Raw genomic sequence first — 22894 nt, forward strand, 5'->3', positions numbered from 1 at the left:
ACTCCCGCTCAGCGCGTCACAGTCGCCTGGGCAGGCTTTAAAAATATCTGAGACCCCAGTCCCAGGGGTCACCGGGCCTCAGGTCAGGAGGGCGCCCCCTAGTGACACACGGCCAGGTCTGCAGGTCTGCCCCTGTCAACTGCAGGGCGTGCTGCAGAGGGGCCTTGAGGGACCCAGCGGAGGAACAAGCTCCCTCCTGCACACCCCAGACACTGACCTGGGTGTGCCCCAGGCAGGGCAGAGGGGTCTGGGGTGGGGGGACCAGGCCGGGTGGCCAGCTCGGGGCTGGGGGCACAGACGTGACCTCACCCAGCCAGGCGGAGGGAACGTGGCCACAGGGGTCCCCCCTCGGCCCCACCTGCTCTTCCGCTCCCTCTCCTCTGCCCACCCGAGCCCAGCCTCGCTTACCTGCACCCCTCCCCACGTGCAGCCCAAACCCCCCTCTTTCTGCACGGCTCACCTGTCACCTGCCCTGGGGCACCCACCGCTGGGTCCTGGGCAGAGCTCGGGCCTGTAACTGCAGAGGGCAGGAAGACCGGGCTGGCTGTCCTTTGAGCTGAGCCCTGGACGGACCAGGCAGCTTCCAGGCTCCACCGCAGGAGGACAGCCTTGACCTCCCCTCCCGCCCGCCTGCACCCCCAACCTCCCGTGGCTGCACCCCTTCCAACCTCAGCCCCGTTCCTGGGACAGGGTCGGAGGGGAAGGGCCCCAGGGCCAGAGCCAGCGCCCACCCAAGCCCCCACTCCAGGACCCCAGGGTGCCTGCCCGGCCAGACTGTGTTCTCAGAGACAAGCCGCACTGCCCGGGGCAGCCGAGGTTCCCGGGAAGGGTGTGGGGCCCTGCTCCCTCCTCAGGGACCTGCAGCGGGGAATGCTACCACCGGAGCCGGCTTCAGGACTGTGCAGCAGGCCCTGCGGGCCAGGGCCGAGGGGACGCCCTCCATCCCCACCCACTCCGGCTGTGGGCTATAAATCACGGTTTGTTTTCAGCGGGTGCGCCCCGCCCGCTCACTCCCCTGAGTTCACTCCCCGCTCCTTATCTCAGAGCAGGAAAACAACAAAACATTCCAAGTAAACGGGACGCTACTTTCTTGTCAGGACCTTGCCTCAGGCCTGACACTGTTTTACACTAGTTAAATGGGGGACATCCGGGGACTGGGGGCGTGAACAGAGAGGGCGGGACCCGCACCCTGGCCACCGGCTCCCCCCACACTGCGGTGGGACCTTCCTGCCCTCGGAGGGAGGGGCGCGGGGTGGGGGGGATGTAAGCACAACCCCGAGGCGCCAACAAGCCAGTAACGCCTGCTGCAGGGTCTCTGCTGGGCGCCCCCACCCCCCTCCCTCACCCCACAGCTCCAGCCCTCCCAGGACCGGCTGTCCCCTGGTGGCAGGAAGGTCCCAGCATAACCCCTGGGCTGACCCCGGCCAGGCCCCATCCCTGCTCCCGGAGACCCTGAGGAGCTGCCACCTTGGAGAGGAACAGGGTTCAGAGGGCGCCCTCCCCGTCCCCGTGGGACCCTGAGTACAGCTGGTCTCGGGTTCGAGCAATGTGAGCAGGATGATGGCCCCACACCCGCTCCGCCACAGGCCAGTGCCCGCCGAGCTCTGCTCTCTGTGCAGACGGCGGGGACCCTGCCCAAAGCCTGTCGCCCTACACACTGTCCAGGGGGCCTCCTGTCACTGGCTAATTCCATTGTCATCGGGAGTTCCCGGCAGGAAAATGGGGTGGTGTCACACACCGGCCCGCTGTACCTCAGAGCGAGGCCGCACTTGGTCCAGAACTGGGCACCCCCCCCCCCACTGCCCCCGCGCCAGCACAGCTGCCAGTCCTTCCACACTCGGCGCCTCTTTGCAGAGGACGAGACACGGGCAGGATGTGCGGCTCAGACGTGCTCCCAGCATCCCCTGGGGCTGTTGTTATAGTCGCTTCCAAGCCATGAGGCTCCATTCGCTGGCCGATCCTCCCCGGGACCCCGCTGTTGCCCCAGGCTCCCCCGGGACCCCCGAGCTCCCACCCCCTTTCCCAGGCCTGGACGAGGCGAGCGTCCCTCAGCCTCAGAAAGGCCGGCCCCCACGGGTGGCCCCCGAAGCAAAGGGCAAAGCACCCTGGGTGGGCAGAACGGCCTCGGGAGGGGGTGGCTCAGTCCTGCCCGCCTGCTGCACCCGCCCTTCAGCACCGGGACAGCACCCACAGCCCACGGCCAGGCCTCCTGGAAGCAGCCACAGGGCGGCCCCAGCGCCGACCCCCTGACAACAGCCGTCCTGTCCGGGGGCATCTGCTCGTGGACACAGGCGGTCAAGGGCCTGGGCGGCGGCTCCCAGCCCCACCGCCACCACCGGGTCACCGCGGCGGCCACTCATCCTCCCTGCACGTCCCCTTTCCCAGCGGTACACTGTGACGGCCGAGCGAGTTACTGCGTGAAATGCTGTGAATCGTGGCCCGCGCCTCAGAGACCAGCTCTATCACGTCGCCAGCGCCCCGCGTCCACCACACGCGTCACCCACGGAGGGCGCCTGAGAAGGGCCATTCTCCCCAGCGTCTTCAGCGAAGGTAATTCGGCCTCCGAGCCCCCACTGTCTCAGTCCCCCACTGTCTCGGTCCCCACCGTGATTGGACCTGCCCCCCCGCCCCCCCCCCAACTCTCAGGGGAGGGCCCAGGCTCCGGCCCAGCACCAGGGCCCCTGGCCAGCACCGCACGCAGGCTGAGCCATCCCCCGCAGTTGGGTGCAGGGAGCCCCAGGATGCCCCCACCCACCCCGCAGGAACCCCTCCGCCCCCGGCACAGGGATGTGGAGCTCGATTACTCAGATTGGGGAAACGGGGCCCCGAAGGGGAAGTGGCCTCAAGTTCTACTTCCAGCCCCCGGACACGAACTTCCTCTGCAGCGAGGGCGAGCCCCAGTGCCCCGCGGGGAGCCCTCTGGGAGACGAGGGGCAGCTCCCCTCACGGAGCAGGCTCGGGGGCTCTGAGGGTTCCGAGCTGGGGAGCGAGCCTGGACCACGCTCCCGCCACTCCTTTCCAGATGGTCCTCCCTCGGGGAGGGAGGGGGCCTCTCAATTCCTCCCATCAGCCCTGTGCAGCACCCCAGAAATGCAGGGCCCCTGGGTCCCAATGAAACTGGGGGCAGGTGCGTGGCCAGATGGGGGCAGAGATCTCCCTGCTGAGCACCCCCCGCCCCACCCGTGGTCCCAGAGCCCCCAGAGGCCCCAGGACACTGGGACTGGGGAGGGCTGTCCTCAAGCTGGAGCCCCGGGCCCGAGGGGACAGCAGAGCCAGGCTCCCCCAGACAGCCTTGACTTCTCACCTCCCTGCGTGCCGGCACCCCGGCCCCACGCGGCTGCACCTCCTGTCCCGCTCCCAGAGGCGGGAGGGACCCACCTGGACCCCTGCCCAGCTGCGGCCCCCAAGCCCTCACCCAGTATGGCTGAGGCCGCACTGTTCCAAGGTGGCCACTTCCTGGGACCCCACCCAGCCCCCGAGTCAGGGAGGCAGCTCAGGGTCCAAGGAGGCCACCCCGGGGCCGGAGCTGGTGCCCACCCAAGCCCCCACTCCAGGGCCCTGGGGTGCCCCGGGGTGCCCCAGGGCTGCTCCAGCCAGGACTGTGCTCCCAGGGACAAGCTGGCACTGCCTGAGCAGTTGGGGTCCTGGGCAGGGGTGGTGGGCCATCCAGGGGACCTGCGGGGATGGGCAGTCGGGGTCCCGGGCAGGGGTGTGGGGCCATCCAGGGGACCTGCGGGGATGGGCAGTCGGGGTCCCGGGCAGGGGTGTGGGGCCATCCAGGGGACCTGCGGGGATGGGCAGTCGGGGTCCCGGGCAGGGGTGTGGGGCCATCCGGGGGACCTGCGGGGATGGGCAGTCGGGGTCCCGGGCAGGGGTGTGGGGCCATCCAGGGGACCTGCGGGGAATGCTGCCTGGGCGCCGGTTCTGCTTCAGGACACACGGCACCGCCGGGCGGACCAGGGGCCGAGGCGGGCGCCCTCCATCCCCACCCACTCTCGCCGCAGGCCATAAATCACGGCTTGTTTTCACCGGGGGCGCACGCTCACTCTTCAGCTATTTCATGACCTCAGAGCTGGAGGCGCACAGCAAAAACATCCTGCCCGGAGCACGGCCTCTCCTCGGGCTCTATCTCCCCTGCGCGGAGCTGCCCCGTTCGCCCAGAAGCCCTGGGGTCGTCGTCCATCTCTGGGTTGGGGGGGGGAGCGGGAAGGGGCCCCACTGGGCCGGCTTCGGCCCCACCATCCACCACGTGAGCGCCTTCGAGTGGGCTGCGCTGGGTCATTTTCAGAAAGGGGTATTTTTACAGAAAAGCCCAGTTCTTTAAATCTGACTTTACAGACACACCAATGAAACAAAAGCCAACACAGGCCGAGTCTCTCCTGCGTGGGGGGCACGGGGAAAACATGCAACACGAGTCACATCCCGTCGACCTCACGGCGGGGCGGGGGGGACTGAGGCTTCGGGGGACAGAGACCCGAGGCCAGCATCCCTCTCAGAGGGGCAGCAGAGCCGCCGAGCTCCCGGCCCCGGCCCTCTGCCCTGCTGGGGGCAGGAGGTGGCAGGGGCAGCCCCGTGGGAGGGGCCGTGCAGACTCGGAGCAGGGAATGGGAAGTGGGGGGCGGGGGCAGAGACCACAGCCGGTGCGCTCCCCGCGAACAGTTCACGGCACCTGCCTGCGTTCCCCCACCTTCCCTTCTCTGTGGCCTGATGCCCCGCCGTCAGGGCCTCGCTGGCCTGGTGAGACAGGCGGCCCCTCCAGCGTGAGCCTGGTGAGACCAGCGGCCCCTCCAGTGTGAACCTGGTGAGACCGATGGCCCCTGCAGCGAGAGCCAGTTCCTCGAGATAAAAACCACAGGACACGCTCTTCCGACCACGCAAACCAACCAGGGCAGAGCCCTCTCCCCTCCCGCTGCCGTATTCGGTTCCCCTGGGCCGGCCCCAACGACCAAAGACGGCCCTGCCCCCCCCCCCCCCCCGAGCCCCTGAGAGTACTTAAACCCGCCAACCCTGTGCCCGAGCACCTGCCAGCCCCTTCCCTGCCAGACCAGGGGTGGCCCCTGCCTGCCAGCCTCTCCCTCTGCCTCTGTCCCGGCCCCAGCTTCCCTGCCGCTGCCGTCCCCCCTCTGGAGAACTGTGAGTAGCGCTCTGTCTCCCGGTGACAGTCGTCCCGAACACAACGGGAACGTGGAGACAGCCCTTCTCCAGTGGGCCCTCCACAGACAAGCCCACACCTGGGGTGTGGCGCTGGGACACCCCACTGCCAGGGAACAGAGACACCCCCCTGTAGTCCCCACTCCCCATCTGCCCCTGAGGGGCCTGGGTAACCCCTGTCCCCACTTGGGGGCTCCACGTCCGTCCAGTTCTTCGGAGGTTCAGATGGGACGATGGCAGGAAACCATGTGGGCAGAGGGCCACAGGACCCACCCGTCCTGTCCACGTTTCCTCAGTCCTCAGCCTGTGCTCCCCCTGAGTCCCCACGACACACCCCAGGTGCAACAGGGCCATTGCCCACACCTGCAGCCTGGGATCCTCAGGGCCAGAGGGGCACGCTGAGCCGCCCGAGGCCCCCGAGCTGGGTCAGGCTGAAGTGGGTGGCCTTGCCTATCCATGGGTCGGAAGCCTGGAGCACCGGGCACTTCCTGGAGTGGGGCCTGCCTGGGACGGGCTGGGGCTGCTCCCTGTGGGGGCTCTGGGGGGCACCCTCCCCGGCCCGTCCAGCTGCTGGTGGCCGTGTTGTTCCAGCCGCTGCCTCCACTGTCACGTCACCTCTTTCCTGAGTCTCCTCTCTCTCTCTCTCTCTCTCTCTCTCTCTCTCTCTCTCTCTCTCTCTCTCGTGAAGCCGCAAGCCACTGGATTTACGGGCCACCCGGGAGTCCCAGATGGCCTCACCTCAGAATCCGCACCTTGTTCCCCGAAGGCCTTTTCTCCCAGGAATGCCCCCGGTGCCGGGGGGCTGGGCTTGGGTGTGCCTTTGGGGGCCTCGTGCAGCCCTCGGGGCACGTCTCTCGGCCGCTGGTCGCTGTCGGTGTTGCTGACACCCAGAGACCCGCTGCTTGTCTCGAGGTTGCGTGTGAGCTGCCCGTGCACAGGGTCCCTCCTGGCAGTGAGCGGACGGCATGCGGCCGTGGGGCAAGTGCTGGGACCAGAGCGGAGGGAGCAGCAGGCTTGAGCAGGCTGGGGTGACCCTGGAGGACAGGGGCCGTCCCCAAGCACGCTGAGCCAGGGTTCCGGGATTCGGGGCAGGGGGGTCCCGGCCCCTGCGGGGGGTCCCAGGCCTGGAGGACCTGTGGTTCCCATTCTTAAGTCGAGTGCTGAGATGCCTGCCACCTTAGCCGGGGGTCTCTGCCGTGCCGAAGGGCACTCGCTCGGTGACAGCCCCTTGGGTGAAGTGACTTTGAAGCCACACCCATTGACACACACGAGGATAGCCAGCGTCTTCAGCACATAGCCTCTCCCTTGCTGCACTCCTGAGCGCTGGGGGCTCCAGGAACGACGCAGCGCAGCCCCCCTAAAGGCAAGCCCCTCACCGGGGGTGATTCGGGGTACATGGCTCTGCATAATGAAATGTGGAAAAGCGTTTGAACCTCCGAGGATCCCTGGACACTGGGACCCCAGGGCGTGGGGCAGGTTGGCAGGTGGACAGGATGGGGAGGGCTTCTTGGGGAGGGCGCGTCAGCCTCAGCTGAGCGCCGCCAGCAGCTCCGGCCCGTGGCCGGTCACCGGGTCTAGGCCCAAGTCAGGGGCTGAGCTGTCCCTGAATGGTCAGTCCAGGGAGGGGGGACACTGAGGCCCAGAGGGGTCAGGGCATTCTCCCAAGGCCACACAGCCAGAAAGGGCCAGACTGTGCCTACAACCTGGTGGAACCTTGTGGAAGGTGTGGCCCTGCCCGGTGAAGGGGGCGGCGGGGGTGGGGGTGCGTGAGTGCTGAGCCCGCAGGCCCGAGGAGGAAGGGCAGGGCCAGCCCACACTGAGGACAGCTGGTCTGAGCTCATCCCCTGCATGGGGAGCTCACTCCTCCCACTTCCAGGGAACTGGCCCCGTGGCCGCGGTCCAGCCAGCCGGAGCCCAGGGGACACGAGAGGATTTAGGGCCGGGCCGTGAGCGAGGCTGCCCGGCTGCTCCGAGAGAAGCCCCAGGCAGTGGCTGGGAAGGCTCAGGGCCCCTCTGCCGGCTCGCCTGCTCCCGCAGCGAGGGGCCACCCCTCGCACCCCAGGTGGGCCCTGGGCACGACTAGGCACGGGCTAGCATCCGTCAAGGGAGGGCGCCGTGGGGTGGGACGCTGACTGAGGGGCAGTTTGTGAGGCCAGGGTTCTGGGCTCTCCTTTGGTCGTAGGGGCCGGCGCGCCCGTCTGCCAGCTCCGGTGACCGCCGGCCCACCCCCCTCCTCCCTCACCTCGTGCCAGGAACACAGCCCCACCCCACCTCCCCCAGAGCAGCCCAGCGGTCTGGGCAGCTCCCTCCGCACACACTGGGGAAACTGAGGCCCAGAGAGGGGAGGGTTGGCATGGTCGCCCCATGACACCGGTGGCCGACCTGGCTCCCTGCACCCCCAAGAGAGGAGCATCGGGTGCCAGTCACGGGCAAGGCCTCCGGGGGCCAGGTGAGAGCCTCCCCTGGGGACAAGCCGGCCGCAGGGAAAGGAGCTGCTACTTCAGATGCAGTCACGGCGGGGGGCTCGGAGCCAGACTGGGGGGTTTCAGGGCCTCTGAGAAGGGGGAACCCAGGTAAGCAGGGAGGGGACCAGGGTGCTCGGCAGGGCACAGCCCAGCAGAGGTGGCCGGGCGGCCCCCCGCTCGCTCTGGGTGGGCTCTGTCTGCGTCTCCAGGCCTCCCTCACTGCCGCTCCCTGCCCTTCTCTGTCTACCTGTCCCTGCCTGGCTGTCTGTCTCTCTGTCTCTCCCTGTATGTCTCTCCCTGTCTCTCTGTCTCCCTCTCTCTACCTGTCTCTGTCTCTCTCTGTGTCTCTGTCTCTGTCACCCCCCCGCCATGGTTCCCCCCGCCCCCCACACCCCTCGTCTCCGCGCCAAGCTCCCCATGGCCCCCCCCCCCCCCCCCGCACCGACCCCTGCCGGCTGAGAACCAGGACCAGTGTGGATCCTGGGGGAGGGGCCCAGGAGAGGTGGGGTGGCTCTGAGCACCGCCCTGCCTGGCCGGACTTCCCTGCGAGCCGTCCTCTCTCCCCTGGGAGACTGTCCCCGAGGGAGGCCCCCCCCACCCCCGGGACCAGCGCAGGACCCCTGGGCTCTCACTCCTGGAAGTCGAGGACAGCAAACCCTTGTGTCAGCTTTTCCCCGAGAGAATCCGGGGCCCTGGGACCTGTCACCAGAGCCCCTCCACCTGCAGGGTCCCTGACGGAGGAGGGAGGGGGTCCCTACACGTGTGGTCCCCATGGGTGTCCCGTTTGTCTGCAGAGAGCTGTCCACCCCATCGTCGCCTCTGTGGCCCCACATCTCCCCGTGCAGGGCCCCGTGAATCTTTGGCACAGCGGGGACAGGAGTAGCTGGGGGCGGGGTGTCCAGGGAGCAGGCGGGGGGTCGGGGGAGTGGGGAAGCCCACCCACAGGACGTGTCGGGTACGTCTTCACCGAGTCTTCCTCTTACGAAGAGGTCAGTGAGGCAGGAGGGCCAGGAACCCGCTGGGAATCGGGACCCCCGAGTTGGTGCCACCCGTGTCCGGCTGCACCCGGAGGACACCCTACCGACACGGGCGATGCCCCTGAGTCCCCCGCAGCAGGCACGCGACGTCAGCAGTGCTGTCTGTCACTTCCTCCAGGCCCCGCCGCGACCTCCCCGCCGGCCAGCATGTTCGGGCTCTGGAGCACCTTCACCAGCATGGTTTTCTACGTCACCCTGGCCGTCGGCCTCGGGGGCCTGGTGGCCAACGGGCTGGTGCTCTGGCACCTGGGCCTCCACATCAAGAAGGGCCCCTTCTCCGTCTACGTCCTGCACCTGGCCGCCGCGGACTTCCTGTTCCTGGGCTGCCAGGTGGCCTTCTCCGTCGTCAGGGCCGCCCTGGGCTCTGAGGACACCCTCTACTTCATCGTCACCTTCGTGGGGTTCGCCGCGGGGCTCTGGCTGCTGGCGGCCTTCAGCCTGGAGCTCTGCCTGTCCGAGCTCTTCCCCGCCTGCTACGAGGGCCGCCGCCCCAGACACACCTCGGGCGTGGTGTGCGGCCTGCTCTGGGCCCTGACCCCGCCGGCCGTGCTGCTGCCCGCCCACGCCTGCGGCCTGCTGCGCGGCGGCACGCGCCTGGGGGCCTGCGTGCGCTACCACGCAGCCAGCATCGCCTGGCTGCTGTCCCTGGCCTGCGTGGCCTGCGGGGCCAGCCTCGTCTTGGCCCTCTGGGTGGCCTGCTGCTCCCAGCGCCCGCGGCCCCGGCTCCACGGCGTCGTGCTGGTGTCCGGGCTGCTGCTGTTCCTCTGCGGCCTGCCCTACGTCCTCTACTGGAGCCTCAGGCCCCTGCTCAACTTCCTGCTGCCCGTGTTCCACCCGCTGGCCGCCCTGCTGGCCTGCGTCCACGCCAGCACCAGGCCGCTCATCTACTTCTCGGTCGGCCGGCGGCCGGGGAGGCGCCAGCCGCTGCCGGTGGTTCTCCAGAGGGCCCTGGGGGACGGGGCCCAGCTGGGGGCCGGGGGGCTGTCCCTGCCCCTGGGCGCCATATAAGGGTGCCTGGGGCCCCGCGCAGCCCACCACCCCAGGCCAAATGCCTCTGGGACCATGGCGGGCCCCGCCCTACCCCAGTTCACGTGCTCTGGGACCAGAGGGCTGAGGACAGAGTGACAGCCATGGTCCTGACCCTGCACGCGGAGCCCCTCCGCACCCCCCTCCCCTCTGTGCAGGAAGAGGGAAGCGCAGGGGGTGGGGGAAGAGAGAGGTGACCGCCAGACCCTCGTCGGGGCCTGCCCTTGCGCAGCACACACTGAGGTCCCGCAGCGGATTCTTCCCCTTCGGAGTCACAGAGGACCTTGCCCCACCTGACTGCAGGCCCGGAACCACGCCCCCCCGCAAGTGGCCGCAACCAGAGACTCCCCAGCAGGCTCCTCGTTGACCACCAGAGGGCGCTGCTTCCCCACCACACGCATCCCATCCCCAAGTCCGTTTGCAGTCCGAGGGTGGGGCTCGCCCTCCCCCCACACCTTCCAGCCGGGAGAGGGACCAGGTGCCCTGGACACCCTGCTGCCTGGAAGGTGCTCGTGCCCCACCCCCAACCTCCCTGTGCCCCTGCCCGCCACTGCGGACTTTGCCCAGCCGGTGTTTGTCCTGGGACTTTCCTCCCGGAGAAAGACGGTCGGACTCACAGACAGACAGAGAGCTGTAACTGAAGCCACATTTTCTATCTTTCAAAGACAAACTACTTTATGTGTTTTCTGATCACTTCAAAAGGAAGACGGTCCACGGTCACTGTGAAAACGTTGAAGCCCCACAGGAAATACGGAAAACCCCCCAATCTCCCCGGGCCCGGAGCGGGACACACTCGGGGGTAGGGCCCTCCGGTCCTGTTTATTTTTTAACAGAATCCCGCAGGAAGTCCTCTTTCTGCCCCAATGAAGACATTCTATATGTGCCACGTGACAAGAAAGCATTTTGTAACTACAGAATTGTTTTATAAAGTTGTCCTTCTTTGTGCATTGTTAATTATGGGAATTCGGGGAACAATGAGAGGTGGAAAGAAGAAAAACTCCAGCCCAGAGATACTCCCCTTCTTGGGGTCCTCTCCCTCCTTGGGACACAGGTGGTTCTGGCCACACGAAGGCCCCCACCCACCACCCCCGTCCCCCCAGACGGTGCCCTCAGGACCAGGCAACTCCCCCGGACTCTGCCCGGCTAAGGGCGGGGCTGTGGCCCAGGGAGGTGAGTGACGGCCCCGCCCCTAGGTGCGGGGGGCTTGGCTTCGGGAAGGGGGCTGAAGGGGTCTTCTGTCCCTTCAGTGCTTCCATGGCCCTTCCTGAAGGCCAGGCCGGGGTGAATTGGGGGACGCTTTCCGCTCCAAGGGTTCGGCCCCATCCTCCTTGCCCCCCCACCCCGGGAAATAGCGGCAGGGCCCGCTGTGGGCCTGCCCATCTGTGGGGGATGAGGGCGGCACAAAGGGGCAGCCAGGTGGCAGCTGACAGTGTGCGGGGCATGTGATGAACCAGCCCGTCCAGGCAGATGGGGTGTCGGGCCTCTGCCTCACAACCCACTGCCGGGGAGGGGGGTGCCAGCCTGAGCCCCACATGCTGGTCCTGGAGAAGCCTGTGGCAGAGAAGGCTCTCACAGGACTGGGCTCCACCCCGCTGGCCCCTCCCCAGCTGGGCCCCCTGGCAGCCCCAGGCACCAGGGTGGGGCTTTGGGAAGAGACCCAACTCCTGGCACCATTGAGAGCCCTAGCCAAACGCGCTGAAAAGCTGGCACATGGTTGCCCACCCCGGGGGGCGTCGGGCCCCGAGCGGCCCAGAACTGCCAGAGAGCCGGGCAGGCTCCTCTCCGGGCCCTGGTGGCCTGCGGTCTGTGGACAGGCCGCCTGCTGGCGTTCCCCGGGATGGAGTCCTTTTCCACTGGTCACCAGCACTTACCGAGTGGGAAATGTCACTGCAAAATTCAGACTTCTGGCCTCTCCTGAATGTCACAGGCCGGCGAGCTTCAGCGCAGGGCCACCTGGTCACAGTGGGGGGACAGGCATGGTGCCCCTTTCCTCCCAGGGGTGTGTCTGCTGTCCCCTGGGCCCCTCCCCGCATCACACTGTTGTTTTCTAGAAGGGAGAGGACAGTGAGTGGGTCCTTTTGCTCCTGTGTGCATGTGTGAGTGTGTGTGTGTGTGTGTGTGTGTGTGAAAATCAGGTACAAACAGGCCCAGGGAGCCCGGTTGAAGGAAAAATGGGGACAGCTTGGTCTCTGGTGAATGCACCCCCCCGCATCTCCCTTCACAATTTCACGCGGCACGGAACCCCTGCCTGCACAAGACCTCACCCGGCCCTGATGGGGCCCTTTCATTCTATGATGGAGAAACCAAGGCCCAGGCAGGGCAGGGCGGCCCCGGGTCGCACAGTGGGGCAGCGGCGAGCCAGGCCTCCTGGGACAGGCGTGCGCGCCCATCGGAGACACTGAGGCTGCACGAGCTCCTCCCGTCCCAGCCCTGATGTCCCCCGCCTCCCAGGCCAGCCGGGCGGCCAGCAGGGGTGCGCAGGTGGCCCTCGGCAGGGCTAATGGGCTGGCAGAGCCGGCCCGCAGGAGGGGAGGCGCTGCGGAGACAATTAAGGACATTTGGCGGCTTCAGGTGGGGAGCCAGGCCCTGGCTGGCCGGAGAGACCAGGGAGCGGCAGGAGACAGACGGAGAGGGCCCCGCAGCCAGCAAGGCCGGCCTGGCCGGCTTCCTCCTCATTAGCGGCTCACCGGGAGGCCTCGGGGCATCTGCTGGAAGGGAGGGCCGGCCCCTCGCAAGGCAGCCTGTCTGAGGACCGGGTGACTCTCTGCTCCAAAACGTGGCCTCCGCTGTCCCTCAAGGGGTCTGAAACTCCACCGTGAGCATCAGGCTGTGCGGGTGAGGGCGGGGGGTGGTGTCCTGATGCGGCAAATCAGAGCAGGAAGTGGCAGAGTGGAGAGAGGCTCCCGGGCTGGCCGACAGCCAGCAAGGTGGGGGGGCACGGCTCTGCCAGGTCCGGCCTGGCTCCGGCTGCCACACTGAGCAGGAGTGGGGGACCCGCGAGGCCGCTAGGAGAGCCCAGGATCAGGGATGCCACCTCGCGCCAGCTGCCTGGCACAGCACCCACTTCTGTTGTTCTAGTACCATGGCCACCACCATCATCATCATCATCACCATCACCATCATCACCATCATCACCATCACCATCTTCACCACCCCTCCTGCTCCTCAAGGCATCCAGACTTCTTGGCAAAGCCAAAGGCGGGAGGGAGGGAGGGAGGGAGGGAGGCAGAGAGCCAGCTCACATCTCCCTGTGCCTGGGCCCCTTGCCATCCCCATGCCCCCCCCTCCATGTGCACGTGCAGCCTCCCCCACCCCAGCGGAACCCCCAGTGTCGCAGGTTTGGCCTCTGAAGTCTCTAAACCCTGGGCTGGCCCCGGCCCCTCCGCAGGCACGTTTACCTGCCGGCCAGCCCAGGTGAGCGGGAGCCAGGCCTCTCACTGAGCCCTCTCGGGACTGGGGGACTGGACCCGGGACAGCAAGGTGCTCTGTCATACTGTTGAAGGGAAGGCAGAGAGAAGGGGGGGGACAGGGATGACGGCCCTACCCCCAGGGGTCAGGTCAGCTGAGGTGCAGAGAGGCTGCAGGACCTGCCCGTCATGGGGCGTGGGGGGCGGGGGGCGGTCCACAAATCCCAGGCCATGGTCTTCAGGGTTTTCTGCCTCCACTTGATGTGATAAGTTGGGACAAAGGAGGGGTCCGCCGGTCATGCTGACAGGAGCACTTAGGGCCACCCAGGCCGCCCCTCTGAACACCCCCAGCCCTGAATGCCGCAGCTGGGGGGCCTCCCCAGGCGGTGAAGCTGAGTGTGTGAGGGAGAGGCTGGCCCTGGGGAGGCAGCCATGCCCACAGCGGAGGACCAGGGACAGCATGGCTAACGCATTCCAGGTCAGGACAGTCTGGGCCACAGCCCCGCAAGGGGTCCCCTCTAGGTGGGGGACCGGCAGCTCTCCAGGCCAGTGTCCTGGAAAGGAGCCCTTAGCTGTTGCTCCTGCAAAGCTGGGGGCAACCCTCCCTCCCTCCCTCCTCACAGACCCCCACCTTTCAGGGCGGGGCAGGCGGGGGTGAGTAGGGCTGAGATGAGCAGTCAGCTGGGCAGGGGCGGGCAGAGCGGGCAAGAGCAGGACTGGGCTGGGCTGGGCTGGGCAGGGCTGGGCAGGTGCTGGGAGCGCACTGGGTCCCCAAGGGAGTGGGGAGTGACTCTGGCCTGCAGGAAGACAGGCTGAGCCCTTGCGCCCCTGAATGGCTGTGTGGTCTCAGCCTGCTGCCCACCCTGTCTGTGCCTCAGACTGCCTCAATCCCCCTGGAGGAAGAGGCCAGGGGAGGTCCTGGGGTGCCTCTTCAGGAAGGTCTTCCTGGTGTTTGTTTCTCACCGGGACCCCTAAGCAAACCTGCCCGGGGGAGGCGGGCGTCTCCCGGAAGTCAGGTAACAGGAGCAAGAAGCGCCTGGGCGGGGCGGGGACCCACTGCTGCGCCCTGGGGCGGAGGCAGCTGCAGAGCGGGTCCAGCTGGCGGCGGCTGGAGGGGACGCTGCAGGCTCCGCAGAAGCGCACGGGGCAGTTGCGAGGCCCGGTGGGACGCGGGTCTCCCCCGCTCCCCTGGGAGTCAGTGTCCCCTGCACCTCACTCGTTGCACAGTCCCGGCAACGCCTGCCCTCGGCGACCCTCTACGCCCCCGCGCCCCCACGGCCAGCTCCGAGCCGCAGGGTCCCCCCAGAAGAGCCTGCGCGGGGCTGCCTGTCGGTCGGGCATTGGCTGAGCGGCGCTCGGCTCACAGCCCACCCTGGCGGCGGCGCTGAGCCGGCACTCGGACGCTCCGTGAGGACCGCCCGGGAGGAGGGAGCCCAGCCCGCGCCGTCATGCCCTGCTGCACGGTGAGTGCTACCCGCCCGGGGAAGGGCCCGCTGGACTCCCGGGGGGAAGGGCCACACTGCTGCCTCGGTGGTGGGTGCAGTGGACCCTGGACCTGGGCGTCTGGAACCCCGTGGGGAGGGGCCCCGGGAGCGACAGGGGCTGGAGCTGCGTTTTCGGTTGACTTCTTCCGAGTTCCCCGGGGCTGGCGCGCGTGCCCCCGGCTGGGTCTGCCCGCTGAGCCCGGCCTCGCCGGGCTCGGGGCTGAGTGGGTAGCGGGCGGGACGCCAGGGCGGCGTTCGGAGCCCCGGGGGCCTGCTGCATTGCACCCGAAACCGGCCCGCATCCCTCATCCCTCCGCCTGGGCCGCCCCGCAGCGCCACCTTGAGGGGACCGCCGAGCCCCTCCGGGTGGGGAAGCCAGATGGGGCGGGAGCTTTGGGACTTGTAAGCGCACGGCTGTCCCTTTCCCGGTCTGAAGCACTTTCGCAGCCTCGCCTGCCTGGACGTCTGCTTTCTTTTGCCCACAGCATTTTTTTTTTTTAAAAAACAGACTTGAGAAGGATGTGTGTAAGTTCTGGCGGGATGGCGTTGGCAGGATGGAGAATGCTGAGAGGTCTCCGGGCAGGGGTGGCCAGACCTGTGGGTGCAGCCCTGCCTCCCCAGCCCTGGGGGGAAGGCCCCTGGGGCCTGAGATCTTGGGGGGAGCCCACCTTGCGCCTGGGGTCCAGGCTGCTTCCTGGCATCCTTGGGGGGCAGCGTCCGCTCCTTGGACTGAAGGCCCTGGAGAGAGCACCCCGGGCCAGCGCGCACGCAGGCTGTAGAGACTTCCCCGCAGGGCACTGCGGAGGCAGCGCGTGGCGAGCCCCAGCCCCCAGCCCCTGCCCTGGGTCCGTGTGGGGACCTGTGGGTCCAGGCAGGTGCCAGGGAGGGAGCAGGTGCCGGAGCAGGTCCGCGCTGTGTCTTTGGGTGAATTCCTCACTTTTCCGAGATTCTGCCTGTTCCTATGACAAAGGGAATTTAAGAGCCCCCAGGGTTGTGGCCGCTGAACAGGATGGCAGATGAGCTGTTGCTGGCGGGGAAGGTCCGTCCCCGGCCCCCCACCCCAGGGACAAGCTGGTTCGGGGGCATGGGAGAGAGAGGCTCGCAGGGGGCAGCAGGGGGCAGCAGCGGCCAGCCCGGGACCCTCCAGGGGCCGGCAGGTCACACTGACAAAAGTTATGTCAAAGGCCTGAGTTCACTTCCCCTGTCCTTCTGTCTTTCCTTTGCCGCGTGTCCCTGGGCATGTGCCCGAGTCGCCTCCCTGCCTCCCTTTCCCCGTCTGTGAGATGGGACGGTGACACCAGGAACCACGCCCACCTCGCCGGTTCCCTGGGAATTAAAGGAGCCCCTGTGTGGGGTGTGGGGGTGCCCAGCATGTTGGGACACGAGGCTGCAGGTGTGTTGGCCGCTGTCACAAGAAATTTAATGGAACACCCATTTGTTCTGATGTTGCATTTTCTGCTCCTCCTTGAGAGCCAACAAACTGGAGTCTCAGACATGTAGGCGGCTCTCGAAGGGCTGGTTGGCACATGAAGGGGGCCCACAGGCCGAGGTGGGGAAAGGCCCCGGTCTTGGGGCGCGTGGCACCACCGTGCGAGGTCAAGGGCTCTGCAAATGCAGCCTTGGCAGGCTCTGTGGGTGCCTGGCGTCCGCCCCGCTCCACCCCCAGGGCGGCTGGCCCCACGCACAGGGTGGGCCCCACCAGGCCCACAGCAGCCAGCTGCGGGTCTGAGCCCCCCGCCCAGCAGGAAGGATGCCCCGCCCCACCGGCAGCCAGCAGGGAGGCACCCAGCCCTTCCCATGGGAGCCTGGCCGTGTCAGGGGACCTCGGCTCTGCTCGGCACCCCATTGGCCCTGCGGGAGCCCCGGGCTGGACTGCACCCTCCCAGGAGACGGTGTCTGCTGGTCTGGATGCTGCACCCCACTGCTGCCCCTCAGGGGACCCCGCTCCAGTTCCTCGACATCCCGCTGGCTCCTTGCCCCTCCACTTGGCTGGCTGGAGGAGGCGAGAGAGGAATACTAATTGGACCAAGAGGAGTGCCAACCCCAGCCTTTCTCCTGCAGCCAGGGAAGGAAGGGGTGGGCAGCTGGGGGGGAGGTCATTGGGGCCCTGCGGCTCCTACTGTGGCCCAGGTGCTGCCCCACCCCTGGAGGAGGACCCCAGGGCCACCAGAGTCCTTGCAGAGCCGGGTTGAAGCCCCTGCCCCGTGGGGTCAGCCAGGCTCTCTTCTCCTGAAGGGAACCCTGCAGCCAGGGTGGGGCGGGGGCCGGGAGTCCGCAGGAGCGGGGAGAAAGCTGTGAGCGTGTACTTCAGATGCTTTGGTGGGGAGCAGGGCTTATGGAGGTGGCAGAATGGGGACTGAGCTCCGGCCTTCCTTCCTAAGGAGCCTCCACAGCCCAGAGCCCTGGGCCTGGACACCCGCCCGCCATGGTCTCCGTCCCTCCCTTCCCCCAGCCCTGGGCATGCCCTCCTCCCCCAGACCCGCCTGCCTCCCCAGGTCCACACACCTAGCAGGGCTCACACAGGTTCCCGCCTCCTCCTCCTCGCACTCCCAGGGGAGACTGGGGCGGGGCCAAGGACGTCCCAGGTGCTGCCAGCTGGAGATGCTTGCGCAATGCCCGGCACCAGGGTAACGCGGGACGGGACGTGGCCACGGCTTTTCTGAGCCTTCACCGCAGCTGGCGAGTGTCGCACCTTAGCTGGCTGGCTGGGTCCGCAGCCGGCGGGCTCTGAACAGCAGTCCTTGCCTGCCCGGCATATGTCGGTCTACCAGACCCCTGCCCACCCCGGGAACCAGGGGGGACTTCCTCCTCACGCCCATCTCCAGACCCTCATGTGGCCGCCAGGCCAGGGGCTGCTTGGCGACCCCTCCTCCTGGGCTCCGCTCCCCTGTGAGCCACGGAGCCTGGAGACAGGCCCAGCTGTCAGGCTGCCCAGGTGTGGGAGCAGCGTGGGGGGGCACCCTTTCTGAGCGGGCCTGAGTGCCAGCCGCCCCACGCCCCGGTCAGGGAGGCCACGGCCAAAGAACTCAAGCCCCCTGTCGCCGGCACCCAGCCACCAGCACCCAGCCGCCAGCGGCAGCCACAGGCCTGGCCTGGCCGTCCTTGTCAGGTGTGTGAAGGAGAAGCCAGGTCGTGCTGGCTCCTGGCACAGATGGGGCCTGTCAGCTGCTTCACATCGCAGCTTGCTCCGCACCCTTGGCGAGGCCCGTCTCCCCTTTTCCTCCGTGTCCTCCGTGTCCTCCGTCTCCTCCCGCACAGGCGCTTCCCCTGCCCTGCGGGCACTCTGCAGAGGGCACAGGACAGGAGGGGCGGCCCCCTCAGAGGACTCAGAGAAGGCTCCCCGCTCCCAAGCCTCCTTACTGAGCCTGCAGACCAGGCTGGGGCCCACTGCTTCAGCAGGAGGCCCCCGGCGCCAGGCCCGAGGCGAGGGCTTCCTGTGGGTGCTGTCACTAAGCACCGGGAGAAACCAACTTTGCACCCGTGTCACCAAACATTCCGGAAGGGGGACTGGGACCCCGGGAACCACCCCAGCCACCCCAGCCTGGAGAGGCTCCCGGCGCAGGCAGGATGCCAGCACAGAGAACTGGATGGAGGGGAAGCTGCCAGGAGGCCTTCCCGGTGGAGGAGGAGAGATCCTTGTGCCAGGTCCCCTGCTGATGGGCTCCCACCCAGCCCCCCAGCCCCTCTCCTCTCCTGCACCTGAGACATCGGGAAGGTCCCTTCATTTGGCCAATCACTGTCCGGCCTCAGTGCCCCTGCGGACACCTGCTGTCCACCTGTCACCACTCTCCAGCCCCTCCCCCAGACCCCCATCAGGGCCCCTGGAGGCCTCGGTCTTCCCGTGGGCACGGTGGGTGTGTCTGAGTTTCCCGGGGTTGCCCTAACCAAGCCCCACAGGCTGCCGGCTGGAAGTCCGGGATCGGGTGGCGCTGGCTCCCTCCAAGGCCGTGAGGGAGAAGGCGGTCCAGGCCCCTTCCCAGCATCCAGTGGTGCGTCTGCCACCTTTGCTGTTCCTTGGCGTGTGGCGGCATCGCTGTGGCTCTGGCCAGCTGGCAGGTGCCAGCCAGGCTGCTCGGGCCCCAGGGGAGGGGATGCGGTGTTCCTGCTTCCCCACTACGCCCCAGAGCAGCTTCCCCTCTGCCCAGCAGGGGTCACTGTGGGGTAAGGGTTTGCGGAAGGTGCTGGAGAACTTGCCAAAGGTGCTGGGAACCCGTGGGGTGAGAGGAGCTCGTGGGAGGAAGCCCGTGGGGAGACAGCTGAGACCCCAGCTGTGCCCAGCCGAGCAGCCAGTGCCAGAGGCCTCCCATGTCCACGGCGTGACCCCCTGGGGACAGGGAGCCGGCAACTCCGCCAGTGAATGAACTGATGCGGGTGCCGTGCAGGAGGGGGCCGCCTGGCACCAGAGCCCACCCATCCTGACTGGCAGGGCTAATGCAGCGCCCCCCAAGCCAGGCAGGGCCCTGCCACTCACAGGCCTTCTGTCCTTGGCCCCCCTAAAAGCCCCGCACAGGACGGTGTTAAGAAAGCCTCCGTTTTACGGATAGAGGAGGCCGAGGCTCCACAGGGTTATACAACCTGCAGAGCCGTTACTAAGCCGGAGCCTCAGGTCTTCGGGTGAATCGTCCCTGCCTCCCCACCCTGGCTCGGCAGTGACCTTGGAGGGAGGGTGGGGTCATCAGACACCCTTCGGTATCCAGATGGTCTGGGTGTCACTTCCCTGTAGGAGTGAAGCTTCTTAGTGAATGACTGGGAATCAGCTACAGCAACCAGCCACCGCTCACACCCTGGAGCAATGAGAGGGGCGCCCCTGCGGCCCGCTGGTGCACAAGAGTAGGGTGCAGAGCCATGGTATCCAGGGGCCAGCAGCATAAACAGAGAACCTCGTCCGGGATTTCAGGGGGCTCTCTAAGAAAGGGGTACACTCTGCAAGAGAGCCCCGGTAGGGCAGCACAAGCCTGGGTGGCCCTGCTGAAAGAGGAGGGTCTGCCTTGAACCCCGCCCCCATGGGACCGGGGAGTCCCTGCGGACCTGCCAGATGGGCCGCCATGGTTCTGCCCTAAGCATTCCCTGTGCCCCTGTCTCGGGGCGGGGGGGTGGGGCACCCCGGGCCAGGCTGGAGAGGGAGCAGGGGGCCGGGGGTCAGGGAGGGCCCTTACCCACACGTGGGCCCCTCCCGGGCCTGCTAGGACGCCGGGGGTCAGGGCTGGGGTGGGGGCTCCCTGGGGCGGGGTGCCCTTTGTGCCTCCTCACTTAGGGAGGGGAGGGCGACATTCCCGAGGCCTCCTCCCCTTCTCCTTCAGCCTCCTGTTTGTCGGGAAGGAGCTTACTCAAGGGCCCCTTAAAGACCTGCCCTGGCCAGAAAGAGCCGGAAAGAGCAAAGGGCCTGGTGGGAAAGGGTGCAGGTGGCCGCAGGCCTGGGGTGCCCCCTTCCAGCTGCCACCCCCTTGTGCCCAAGGCCGAGGCTGCTTTCCTGGCAGGGTGCCCCTGGAGAGTCCAGGGCAGTGAGACTCCCGGAGGGGGACCCCTGCTCCTCCCTGAAACCCTCCCTCCCCGGGAGCTGGAAGCCCACTGCTCACAGTGCTTTGCTCCTAGCGACCATCTGTAAACTCAGGAGGGGGGCCTGGGGGGGGGGGTGAAAGGCCCGGAGCCAGGCCCCCCACCGAGCCAGTTCCAGCTCCCCTTTGGAGGTGGGGGGACCCCACTCTAGAACCTGAGTGTCGGCGCCCGGTGCCCTGGGCGGCCAGGCTGGGGAGCCCAGGAGCCCGTGGGAGTGGAGTGGGTGGCGGCCTGCCTGCTGTGCTCGGGTTTGGGGGCTGCCTGCCCCAAGGGAAGGGAGGATCTCCTGGGGAGCCGGTGAAACTCCTGAGGCCTGGGCCCCTCCGGCCCCCAGCTGAGGACACGGAAATCTGAGTCTGGGGGGGGCCTCCACATGTCCGGGCCCCTCCGCTCCTTGTAGCGGGACTGAGGGCTAGGGAGAGGGAGGGGCTCTGCGGTGGGGGGGGTGGGGGCGCCACCTCCCTTGGAAAATAGGCGGGAAATGAGGAGGGGGCAGAAACAGCCACCAAGACCTGGGGGGCCAGCCACGTCTGTCCCCATGTGGGTCACCAGCCACGCCATGGTGCCTGTCGCCACCCACCACATCCCACCTGCTCTTGCCCCTTTGCTTAAGGTCCAAGACCCCACTGGCTTCGGGGTCACAGGGCAGCGGTGAGGCGGGAGGATGCCGGTGCTGGGGGTGCCCCACAGCCGCTGGGATCCCTGGGCGGCGATGCTCGGGCCAGCCCGCCCACAGAGATGAGACGCGAGCCCACACGACAGGCATGTGGGACTCACCAGAACCGCCCCAACTGGAGCGGAAGGAGGTAGCAATCCGAGGGCCGGGGCAGCAGAGTCCTCGCAAATCACCGATGTTCCCAGGATCTGCGGGCCCCTGAGCCGGGCTGAGCACCCTGGCCTCCAATGACCCTGACAGACCAACCCAGACAGAGAGGACCCCTCCCCAGAGCTCGTGGCCACAACCACTCAGTTCCCAGGGGAATGGGGGAGCTGATGAGCAGGGGCTATCTGGGAGGGCTTCCAGGAGGAGGCGAGGCCAGGCCCAGAGCTGAAATCCAGTGGGTTTACAAGCAGAAGCAGTACAGGCTGGGGAGAGCATGCCCCTGTGGAGGGGGAGGCAGCGCACCCCAGGCTGAGGGTGTGCCTTTCCAGTTTATCCCCCCCTCCCCCGAGTATTCTCCGCCCTCATGCAGTCAAGCCCTGGCAACCTCCCCATTCACTCCCCTCGGCTCCATTCCAGAAGCCACTGGTCCCTGTGCACAGGCCAGGGCCCTCCCTCTCAGAGCCACCCTGCCGCACAGCCCCCTCCTGAACCTTCTCTGTCTGGCTCAGCCACTCTCTGGAGCCCTGGCTCTTGGGTTGAAGGTGCATGAGAGACCCCGGGACACAAGAGAGCTGACAGCTGGCCCCCCTTCCAGCGGTCCATGGGTCCCCCGCCCCGGGTCCCTGGAACCTGCACTTGGTGGCTGTAGGCAGTGGCTCAGATCCTTGTACCGGGGGCCCCGCCTCTGCACCCCTCGTGGAACGAGGCCCTCGCCCAGTGTAGCTGGGGCCCAGCCAGCAGCAGCCCTTCCGACAAAGCCAGGCCCACGCCCAGGCTGGTGCTTGGACATGCCTGCCCTCCCTGCAGCCCCAGCCACGTCCTTCGATGACCACTGTCACTCGGGTGCACAGAGCCCGGGGACGCCCACAGGGGCTGTAATGTGGCCCGGGACCCCCTCCCACGTTTCTGAGGGGAAGACTTTTGCCTCCACCGGAAAACTCATGGGAGCAACGGCACTTTTGACCGGGAATAAAGACGGAGCTGGTCTGGTTAGACTGGGGGGAGCGGTCCCCGGCCCTCTCCCGCCCCTTTGACAACCACGGCCAGACGTCAACCGTGAGCATGGCAGACGGGCTACTTTTCTGTGTGGTTTGCCTAAAACCCGATAAAACCACTGTCTATTTAGGTGGCTGCGTGGCTCTGCACAGGGTGCCCTCCACCAGCGGCCTGTCCTTCCTGCCTCCCTGGCTGTGAGGCTCCCATGGGCATGACCACCCAGACACTCTCAGTGGCTGCGAGTAGCAAGCGGGAGGCATCTGTCCCCCCCACCACTGGGGGTCGGGGTGGGAGAGAGAGCCCAGGCAGCGTGGGTGTGGATCCTGTGGCCGTGGGCCCACCACCCCCAGGAGCCCAGTTCATCGAGGGTTTCCAGCCTCAGCACTGGAGTTCGCCTGGGCCAGCTGGTTGGCATTTTCACGGATCTCGAAGCCCGCCCCGCCACCGCTGAGATGAATGGCGGGCCCCCTCGGGCCACACTGCTTTTCGCACGTTTCCCTCATTTCAGCAAGTTCCGCTGAACGGTGCCGTCTGGACGGTGTTAACTCGCAAGAGGCCCGAAGTAGAAATGTAACATCCCGCGCTGGAACAAGCAGAGCCTCCGATAGAGGCCAGGGCGGTCAGGGTCAGTGGGGTGAGGATTGTGTGGGTGGGAGGGCGAGGACTTCCAGGAACACCAGTGTTCATGAGTGAGGGTGTGCCAATGCCCGAGGTACCTGGGGGGCAGGGCCTTCCGCATCCTGCCCCTGGAGAACCAGGCACAGACAGGAGCTGGGGGCCTGACCTGGCCGTGGGTGCAGCCGCGGTGGGGGGCCAGGCCCGTGCTCCCCTCATGAAAGCCGCCTTGGACAGCCCACCTTGTCTCCTCTGCCCCAGCAAGTGGGTGAGTGAGGACATGTTTCCTTCCATGCCCCCCGGAGGCAACCACATGCCCCTTTCTGCCGGGCCA

General features: G+C 67.4%; 2 protein-coding genes across 2 annotated transcripts in view; both read left to right on the top strand.

The window, feature by feature from the left end:
- NADSYN1 (NAD synthetase 1) overlaps positions 1-867 on the top strand; it is a 38316-nt gene extending 37449 nt beyond the window's left edge. The window contains exon 23 of the mRNA XM_036029835.1: positions 855-867. The gene's annotated coding sequence lies outside the window, so the exon portion shown is untranslated. The remainder of the gene's footprint in view (positions 1-854) is intronic.
- Positions 868-8747: 7880 nt separating this feature from the next.
- On the top strand, positions 8748-9790 carry LOC114489991 (mas-related G-protein coupled receptor member G). Its single transcript, XM_028503879.2, has one exon. It carries the CDS (start codon positions 8801-8803, stop codon positions 9659-9661), a length of 861 nt encoding a protein of 286 aa, XP_028359680.1. The 5' UTR covers positions 8748-8800; the 3' UTR covers positions 9662-9790.
- Positions 9791-22894: the final 13104 nt, after the last annotated feature.

Source organism: Phyllostomus discolor, chromosome 6 (assembly GCF_004126475.2).
Source record: "Phyllostomus discolor isolate MPI-MPIP mPhyDis1 chromosome 6, mPhyDis1.pri.v3, whole genome shotgun sequence".
Taxonomy (NCBI): Eukaryota; Metazoa; Chordata; class Mammalia; order Chiroptera; family Phyllostomidae; genus Phyllostomus; species Phyllostomus discolor.

What these genes read in the sequence shown, in the direction of transcription:
- LOC114489991 (XM_028503879.2), top strand. Translation starts at nt 8,801, where the DNA reads ATGTTCGGGCTCTGGAGCACCTTCACCAGCATGGTTTTCTACGTCACC.